The sequence below is a fragment of the Homarus americanus genome, unplaced genomic scaffold, assembly GCF_018991925.1.
Source record: "Homarus americanus isolate GMGI-L3 unplaced genomic scaffold, GMGI_Hamer_2.0 scaffold58074, whole genome shotgun sequence".
Classification (NCBI taxonomy): Eukaryota; Metazoa; Arthropoda; class Malacostraca; order Decapoda; family Nephropidae; genus Homarus; species Homarus americanus.
In genome coordinates, this window is record NW_024729094.1 from 1,313,115 (window position 1) to 1,323,723 (window position 10,609).

At 44.5% G+C, this 10,609-nt stretch overlaps 1 protein-coding gene across 1 annotated transcript in view; it reads right to left on the minus strand.

The window, feature by feature from the left end:
* Positions 1-9,110: 9,110 nt before the first annotated feature.
* LOC121866318 (uncharacterized threonine-rich GPI-anchored glycoprotein PJ4664.02-like) overlaps positions 9,111-10,609 on the minus strand; it is a 38,105-nt gene continuing 36,606 nt past the window's right edge. The window contains exons 6-7 of the mRNA XM_042365938.1: positions 10,118-10,448; positions 9,111-9,962 (exon numbers count right to left, since the gene is read on the minus strand). Of these exons, the coding sequence (XP_042221872.1) occupies positions 9,111-9,962; positions 10,118-10,448 (1,183 nt within the window). The remainder of the gene's footprint in view (positions 9,963-10,117; positions 10,449-10,609) is intronic.

The window sequence follows — 10,609 nt, forward strand, 5'->3', positions numbered from 1 at the left end:
TGTACTCTAAATCAAATTATTATACCAAAATAAAAGTTGTAAGTGAATGAAGATCGTGTGGGGTAAAGGTATATTATATTAATACTTCACCAATATGAAGGGGACTGGTGTCCTCACGAGCCAACCATCAAGAAAATGTTCTACCTGACGAAGCCCGTTGACCGCCACCCCGGGCTTCCTTCAGGATTAGCTACTCTGGCTTCCTCACCTCTGGCTCACTCACCTCTGGCTCACTCACCTCTGGCTCCCTCACCTATTATTTCAGACTTTATTTTCTTCATTTAAGGAACACTCTTAGCCTCACGTTATGTTCTGCTCACACTCGGAACACTATCAGCCTAACACCCGGAACACTATCAGCCGAACACCCGGAACACTATTAGCCTCACGTTATGTTCTGCTCACACTCGGAACACTATCAGCCTAACACCCGGAACACTATTAGCCTCACGTTATGTTCTGCTCACACTCGGAACACCATCAGCCTAACACCCGGAACACTGTCAGCCTAACACCTGGAACACTGTTAGCCTCACACCCGTAAAACTGTCAGCCTCCCACCCGTAACACTGTTCAGCCTCACACCCGGAACACTGTCAGCCTCACACCCGTAACACTGTCAGCCTCCCACCCACAACACTGCCAGCCTCCCACCCGTAACACTGTCAGCCTCACACCAGTAACACTGTCAGCCTCCACCCACAACACTGCTAGCCTCCCACCCGTAACACTGTCAGCCTCACACCCGTAACACTGTCAGCCTGACATCCGTGACACTGTTAGCCTAACACCCGTGACACTGTCAGCCTCACACCGTAACACTGTCAGCCTCACACCCGGAACACTGTCAGCCTCACACCCGTAATACTGTCAGCCTCACACCCACTGTCAGCCTCACACCCGTAACACTGTCAGCCTCACACCCGGAACACTGTCAGCCTCACCTCGTAACACTGTCAGCCTCACACCCGTAACATTGTCAGACTCACACCGGAACACTGTCAGCCTCACACCACTGTCTGCCTCACACCCGTAACACTGTCAGCCTGCCCTGTCAGCCTCACGCCGTGTCACTGTCAGCCTCACACAACACTGTCAGCCTCACACCGTAACACTGTCAGCCTCACCGTAACACTGTCAGCCTCACAACCGGAACACTGTCAGCCTCACACCTAACACTGTCAGCCTCACACCCGTAACACTGTCAGCCTCACACCGGAACACTGTCAGCCTCACACCCGTAACACTGTCTGCCTCACACCCGTAACACTGTTAGCCTAACACCCGTCACTGCCTCACACCCGTAACACTGTCAGCCTCACACCCGGAACACTGTCAGCCCACGTAACACTGTCAGCCTCACGCCGTGTCACGCTGTCAGCCTGGAACACTGACAGCCTCCCCGTAACACTGTCTGCCTCACACCCGTAACACTGTCAGCCTCACACCCGTAACACTGTCAGCCTCACACCCGTAACACTGTCAGCCTCACACCCGGAACACTGTCAGCCTCACACCCGCTGTCTGCCTCACACCCGTAACACTGTTAGCCTAACACCCGTAACACTGTCAGCCTCCCACCCACAACACTGCTAGCCTCCCACCGTAACACTGTCAGCCTCACACCCGTAACACTGTCAGCCTGACATCCGTGACACTGTTAGCCTAACACCCGTGACACACTGTCAGCCTCACACAACACTGTCAGCCTCCACACTGTCTGTCAGCCTCACACCCCAACACTGTCAGCCTCACACCCGTAACACTGTCAGCCTCACACCGGAACACTGTCAGCCCCACACTCGTAACACTGTCAGCCTCACACTCGTAACACTGTCAGCCTCACACCACATTGTCAGACTCACACCGGAACACTGTCAGCCTCACACCCACTGTCCCTCACACCCGCACTGTCAGCCTCACACCGTAACACTGTCAGCCTCACAACCCAACACTGTCAGCCTCACACCCGTAACACTGTCAGCCTCACACCCGTAACACTGTCAGCCTCACACCCGGAACACTGTCAGCCTCACACCCGTAACACTGTCTGCCTCACACCCGTAACACTGTTATAACACCAACACTGTCCCTCACACCCCGTAACACTGTCAGCCTCACACCCGGAACACTGTCAGTAACACTGTCAGCCTCGCCGTGTCACGCTGTCAGCCTCACACCGGAACACTGACAGCCTCACTCCCGTAACACTGTCTGCCTCACACCCGTAACACTGTCAGCCTCACACCCGTAACACTGTCAGCCTCACACCCGTAACACTGTCAGCCTCACACCCGGAACACTGTCAGCCTCACACCCGTAACACTGTCTGCCTCACACCCGTAACACTGTTAGCCTAACACCCGTAACACTGTCAGCCTCACACCCGGAACACTGTCAGCCTCATGCCGTGTCACACCGCCTAGCTTGACCCATGGCACCCGCTAGTGGCCAATTAATGTAGCTGTGATCGGGACCTTAAATGCAGCCGATATCAGTATTCGCAATACGATAAAGCTCGTCATTAAACTGGTAGTGATCGTATTTCATTTACACACAGCCAACAAAGTGAGCTGCACAGTTTTCAGTACATACGAGCCATTGCTTTTGACATGTAGTTCTCGTAATAGAATGAGTAAGGTTCACTGACTGCATTAAAAGGTGACGCACGTGACAGGAATGCTCGAGTGTTTTACCTTTATGAGAACGGTTTAATGTGTCGCCCCGGCCAGCGTTGGAGGCAGCATCAGGCACATGGCAGATAACATGTTAATCTCCTGGTGTTACTACTGCTACCTACCAGGATATTATTTGGCTGTTTTAACCATATTATCAAACACTTTGGCACTGTGATTTTCAAGACGGGTAAATGGTGTGTGGTGATGGGACAGCCATTTGGTGCAGATGTGGCTGAAATATGTTTCATAACACACACACACACACACACACACACACACACACACACGCCATAACACTATAAGGACTCTGGTCAGTTACGCTTGACAACTTCCCTAGATCCCCAAGACCTGTGTTCCCTCCCATAGCACAAACTGTCATGGAGGAGAGTTCCTGCCATCACGTTTTTTACTTCTCTGTATTATACAGCAAAATTTTAAAACAAGAAATTGTACAGTATAAGTTAATGCCTGTAACGTAACAAGCTACTGACTGTAACAAGAGAAGCTAGTGACTATAACATAACAAGAGAAGCTAGTGACTGTAACATACCAAGAGAAGCTAGTGACTGTAACATAACAAGAGAAGCTAGTGACTGTAACATAACAAGAGAAGCTAATGACTGTAACATAATAAGAGAAGCTAGTGACTGTAACGTAACAAGAGAAGTTAGCCAACATAATGTGAGGCATCTACAGAGGATAATATAACACAACTGCCTATATAAGCTTAATTCGTCTTCATCTCTACTGCCAAAAGTTTTATTACTGACCGACCATCATACAATATTACAATTAAGTCAGTGCCAAGGTGCCAATACAAAGAACACATCACCACCTCTCACTCAAGAGCCACGGGGACAACATCTCTCACAGCTCTAAGCCATGTTGTGGAATTACAGTATTTTTCTATGACGAAACGACAAGGATTTAGAAGCATATTAAAATAAATTCAGTGATTCACCAAGTGTCCCGACCATCTTGGGTTGGGTCAGGTCAGTTTGTGTTAGATTAGGTTGGGTTTTGTTATGTCAAATCAGCTTAGGTCAGGTCAGGTCAGGTCAGGAGAGCTTGGGTTGAGTTGGGTTAGGTTAAGTTAGGTCAGCTTGGCTTAAGTTGAGTTGGGTTAGGTTAAGTTAGGTCAGCTTTGGTTGGGTTGGGTCAACTTGGGTTGGGTTGGGTAAACTTGGGTTAGGTCAACTTAGGTTGGGTTAGGTGAGGTGAGGTTGGGTTGGGTCAACTTAGGTTAGGTTAGGTTGACTGGTTAAATTCACCTTTATCCCCTGTAATATGACTAAAGTTGTAAACATTTTCCGCTGGATCAAAAAATTACTGAACGACTGGTTAAATTATACGTTTTAGGGGAATGTTCAACTCTTAACCCATAAGATCCTGAAAAGGCCAGCATGAAAAATATATTTGGGAGCATTGAAGAAAGACACAATCCTGACAGATATGAAGGTGTGGTAATTAATAATAACTTATTTGAAGAAAAAAAGTGTCTCGTAGTCTGGAAGAAATATCAAATATGTGGTGAAATCTGTGACACATGTTATCTGGTGGTGGTAAGAGTTGCTCCTCATACGATACAAACATCTCCCTAACTTACACTCTAGTTTTGAAGGCCAAGTCTTACAAGCTATAACACAGTTATTGTCACACTCACGGACCATTCCACCACTTAAGTGCCGCTATATCTGCCGTGTGATCTTTTATGATCCTTCGAGGCTGCTGCCACCACTACACCAACCAGGGAGCTCTAACACAACGCGACAGTTCCCTAGACTAAGATATTTCCTTCGGTGTCTTGACAATTTGGACTCCTAATAATTAGGACGGCGTTACAGCAAGATGGTGCATCATCAGCCTAGAATGAGGTGTCCCTTTCAAACACTGATTTTTTTCCTTCAGATATAAATTTATTTCAGACTTGGCTGCCGTTCATTAGTGTATAAAAAATCAGGCGTCATTCAGTGAACGGTCAAGTGAAATTTACAGACGCAGCCCAGAGCGAGACCCCGCATTCCACACTAAAATCACATTTTTCAGGATGTTACTGGCAGTGTTTAGTAACCCACTCCTGTATATAACGTAAGCATGTCAAAGTACATCTAGAAAGCTGAATGAAGTATTAAGTCGCTAGTATGCAGCCACCGAGAACATCACTAGGGAAATAATTACAATGTTGTCACAAATTTGTTTCTTCAGTGCTCAACATCCAGCAGAAAGCAGTTGGTCAAGTTCAGCGCCCCCTTGAGTACCCAAGACTTAGTTTATTGTATAGAGTGCTGCCTCACGGGCCGTCATGTCTATGGACTCACTAAAGGAAGTAAAGTTCGATGAATCATTACAATGTGAAAGAACACAAGTCATATTTCTTGTCAATGGTCATTATAATTTAGACAAACTTGGAGAATTATTGTATAGTTTGTACAGCTCATTAGCATAACAGTAACAATTCATGCTGATGTCTTACTGCAGGTAGTTCACCATCACATCTCCTCCTCCTCCGTAAATAACACCGAGGCTATCATCACCCCATCAGAGGCACCTAACCTTAACTTCTCTGCTCCTTTGATTCAGAATTAAAGTGACGTGTCCAAATAGCCCATAAAGCGCTCGGACTTCTACATATAATCAACAACCTCACCCGCCAGGACTCGAACCCACGATCGGTGCAGCGAAGAATGACAAAAATGATTCCGGGACTTAGAAACCTTCCATACCAGGATAGGTTAAAGAAACTAAACTTGCATTCCCTAGAAAGACGAAGAGTGCGGGGAGATATGATAGAAGTATTTAAGTGGGTGAAAGGAATCAATAAAGGGGATATAGATAAAGTTCTTATAATATCCGAGCAGGATAGGACTCGAAGCAACGGATTTAAGTTGGATAAGTTTAGGTTTAGGAGGGAGATAGGAAGGAACTGGTTCACAAATAGGGAGGTGGACGAGTGGAACAAGCTTAGCAACTATGTAGTAAGTGCTGGAACGCTGGAAAGTTTCAAAAGGAGACTGGATAGATTCACGGATGATAGAGAGTGGTAGTAACTCTCGACAGGAGCTGCCATGCACAGGCCAACCGGCCTATTGCAGACTCCTTATTTTCTTATGTTCTTATGTTATGTGTGTGACCGGGGAACGTTACCTCTAGACCACTAGGACACTAAAAGCAGTCTTAGACTTTATTATATTTCACACAAAGCATGTTCATCGAGCTTATGGCGCCGTGAACCTCCAATAGGGGACTACCCGTGCCTCGTAAGTGATCAGAGTAACGTTTTACCAAATCCGGCTTCGAAACACGAGGTTCCATGTATATTTCATTACCCCATGAAGCGCTTGGACTTCTACATATAATCAACAACCTCACCCAGCCAGGACTCAAACCCACGATCTTATGTGTGTGACCGAGCACTTTATGGGCTAATGAAATATATATGTAACTGCTTTTAGTGTCCTAGTGGTCTAGAGGTAACGTTCCCTGGTCACACACATAAGATCATGGGTTCGAGTCCTGGCGGGGCGAGGTTGTTGATTATATATATACATGAGAACCATGATCTGGAAAAAGGATAAATGTATCAGATCTATGTGAGGTGTTGGGAGTGACCCAGAAACTATACTTTAAAGGAAATATCTTGTATGCATCGGTGTGAACTGAATACACCTCGTATCCTCGCGTGACATATACCCACGACATGTACATTGATCAGAGAATCTTATGTCTGTGTTCAAATAGTGCAATATGTGAGAGGAGGATCCCTAATTACAGTTTTAAGTGAAGTGGATATACCCACGCCATGAACATTTGGCTTTTGTTTTAAGGGAGCGTCCTTTGTACCCGCCTCGAGTGTGCCGCGTTGATATAACCCAATGAATTTACCCACGAACTAGCAAACCAGAACCTTACCTTAGTGTGTAATTTAGGATTAAAATATGTGTTTATAAGGCATGAGGTTAAAATATACAGGAAAGTGTTCAAATGAGAACCGTAAGAAATAAAAGTAAAAATTAAAGATTGGAAGCTGTAGGCCTACGCGGTGATGAGCGGCGGGGCACTGCCCTCAGTGTCCTCCATTCTACCATCACCTCAGGTTCCATGCGGTCGGAGTGCCTTGCTGGGCGGCGGCCATTATCCCTGTGAGCGTCCCACCAGGTGGTGACTACTCCCAGATATGCCAATCCACTGTGAACCTGTGGATTCCCAGCACACCACCCCAAATGAGTAGGAACAAATAAGGAAACGCTTGAGAAACTCCGCGGTCGTCACTTGGAGCGACCTGTAATACCAGGCGTAGAAATAGTACTGGTATGTCTCTTGGTGTAGCCCTCGTCTCTACCCACCGAGGGCGGTGTGCGAACGAGGTGCCTCATATGTATACCTAGAAATTACAAGGAGTCCCATACTTGCAGGTATGGAGTGTAACAGGTGTGTTGAGATGGTGTTACAGGGAGGTGAGATGGTGCTACTATGTATGATAACCTACGGTGCTATATTCTATACAGGTGGAGCAGTCTGACGTGTTAAGGGGTAGTGTAAGAAGGAATGACCGAGGTAAGGAGGTCACGGATTGCTATGCAATAAGTATGTGGATGACACGCAATTAATGTAAGACGTCTGGTGCCGAGCAGGGTAACCAACATCTTCGTTGTTCTTCTGAGGAAGGCCAGCGCACTTGTATGTTTTTTACCAGTATGTTTTATTAGGAATAAATTAATTAAGACATATTATGATTTCACCCTTCTTTCCCCTTATCGATCTGGTCAATGAAAAACCTAACTCAATGCCTAGTCCACTCTGCCCGCTACCAAACGAGCTACATACTGCCCAGAAGGGGTCTGGTGGCAGCAACCCTTAAAATTAAGACTATAGTTAGGTTTTCCCCTTACAATTAGTGACCCCAGAATCTGGTAGTTATATATATATATATATATATATATATATATATATATATATATATATATATATATATATATATATATATATATATATATATATATATATATATATATATATATATATATATATATATATATATATATATATATATATATATATATATATATATATATGCAAAATCACTGTAGGTGCGCGTGATCTATATGTTGCTTCGAAGGCGGTGGGTGAGTACAGACAGTCTGTACTCACCCCTGAAGATGTGAATTACACGAAAGCGCTTGGGAACTTCGTGTTTTCTTCTTTCCTTGTGGTTATAGTATATATATATATATATATATATATATATATATATATATATATATATATATATATATATATATATATATATATATATATATATATATATATATATATATATATATATTGGAGGGTGGTTCAGAGTACAGTTATCCAGCTGTGTCAACAAATTGTTTCAACTAAATCATATAATTCTCAGCCGTCTTGGCACGTTGTTTTGGGAAGGTTTGTGTCATCTTCGTAAGACTGTTAACTGGTGTCATAGTTTAAGGGCTATACTACACGGTCTAGAAACGTCGTCTTCGACCCTGGGACACAAGACACTCAAACAACATAATGTTTATACTTCAAGTATAATTATACAGATGGAAACATTTACAAGGAAAATATTTCAGAGAGAACCAATCACTCGTCGTTAACTGCCAACGTTCCCCAACTGCCTGTATATGTTGTTATTATAAAGGCATAAATCACCAATAAATAACAACACAACTTTCAACGAGATTAATTATATAAATGATTGAGCCCGACATAATCCACCACACCACAGGAGGAACCTTCACCCAGTACTGTGTCTGGCCTCTGTGTTCAAACATACGGCGGCATAACTCAGTCCAACATGCTTCAACTTCGGTAATTATTCTGAGGGTTAAGTTGTAGCCCCGCGAGACCTCCACACTTACCACCCACGACACTCTTGAACGCTGGCTGACTGACGCTCACTGCTCTATCTCAACTCCCAACTCTACCTTAAAATAGCATCAACTTACGAACAATTTATATGAGATTCTTTTCGTTACACCATAGTTAGCGTTGTTACATTAGTGCTGCTGGAACCTAAAGTATTATTATACCAAACCACCATCAACATTACCAGGTTTGGTTGCTGAATGTGTTATATTACTGTTGATTTTGTTACTGATGTTGTATACATAGATAATCCTGCAGGTGATGTTACACAGGTGAGTATCTCTGTTATGACTGGACGATCTCTCGATGCTCGTGTTGGTATACAATCTATGTTGCTATCAGTCGTGGTTATTGTCGTTGGTGATACATAACAAGTAGAGTTAATGGTTCCTCGTCCTTAAACGTGTTGTAGATGTTGTTACTGAAATGACTTTACCTGACCTGTTGGTGGTGTTGGTATTGTAGATAACGCGGTGGTGTTATACTCTGAGAAGGTGTTGTATACTTTCTGGATGTAAATATTATTATTAGTGTTATCATTGAATCTTATGTTGTAGCTGGTATTGTAACTGGTGTTGTAGGTGGTGTTATGGTAGCTGGTGTTGTAACTAGTGTTGTAGCTGATGTTGCAATTCGTGTCGTAGCTGGTGTAGTGACTAGTGTTGTAGCTGGTGTTGTAACTGCTGTTGTAACTGGTGTTATAGTAGCTGGTGTTGTAGCTGGCGTTGCAACTGATGTTGTAACTGGTGTTATAGAAGCTGGTTTTGTATGGTGCTGTAACTTGTAACTGGTGTTGTAACTAATGTTGAAACTAGTGTTGCAGCTGGTGTTGTTACTGGTGTTGTAACTGGTGTTATAGTAGCTGGTGTTGTAACTGGTGTTGTAGCTGGTGTTGTAGCTGGTGTTGTAACTGGTGTTATAACTGGTGTTGTAGCTGGTGTTGTAGCTGGTGTTGTAGCTGGTGCTGTAACTGGTGTTATAGGTGGTTCTGTAGCTGGTGAGGTGGCTGGTGTTGTAGTTGGTGTTGTAACTGGTGCTGTAGCAGGTGTTGTAGCAGGTGTTGTAGCTGGTGCTGTAGCTGGTGCTGTAGCTGGTGTTGTAGCTGGTGTTGTAGCTGGTGTTGAGCTGGTGTGAAACCGGTGTTGTAACTGGTGTTGTAGCTGGTGTTGTAACCGGTGCTGTAGCTGGTGTTGTAACTGGTGTTATAGCTGGTGTTGTAGCTGGTGTTGTAGCTGGTGCTGTAGCTGGTGTTATAGGTGGTGCTGTAGCTGGTGAGGTGGCTGGTGTTGTAGCTGGTGTTGTAACTGGTGCTGTAGCAGGTGTTGTAGCGTGTTGTAGCTGGTGCTGTAGCTGGTGCTGTAGCTGGTGTTGTAGCTGGTGTTGTAACTGATGTTGTAACTGGTGTTATAGAAGTTGGCTTTGTATGGTGTTGTAACTTGTAACTGGTGTTGTAACTAATGTTGAAACTAGTGTTGCAGCTGGTGTTGTTACTGGTGTTGTAACTGGTGTTATAGTAGCTGGTGTTGTAACTGGTGTTGTAGCTGGTGTTGTACTGTTGTGTAACTGGTGTTATAACTGGTGTTGTAGCCGGTGTTGTAGCTGGTGTTGTAGCTGGTGCTGTTGCTGGTGTTATAGCTGGTGTTGTAGCTGGTGCTGTAGCTGGTGTTGAAACTGGTGTTGTAACTGGTGTTGTAGCTGGTGTTGTAGCTGGTGTTGAAACTGGTGTTGTAACTGTTGTAGCTGGTGTTATAACTGGTGCTGTAGCTGGTGTTGTAACTGGTGTTATAGCTGGTGTTGTAGCTGGTGTAGTAACTGGTGTTGTAACTAGTGCTGTAACTGGTGCTGTAGCTGGTGCTGTAGCTGGTGTTGCAGTTGGTGTAGTAACTGGTGTTGTAACTGGTGTTATAGCTAGCATACCTCCTCTTCTCTCACTATGGAGGATGATACATTATGTTAAGCGCGTTGAGAGAATATCGGGATGATCAGGATAGACTTGGCGATATTGTCATGACAGTTTATATAGACAGATCATTACACAGACTATT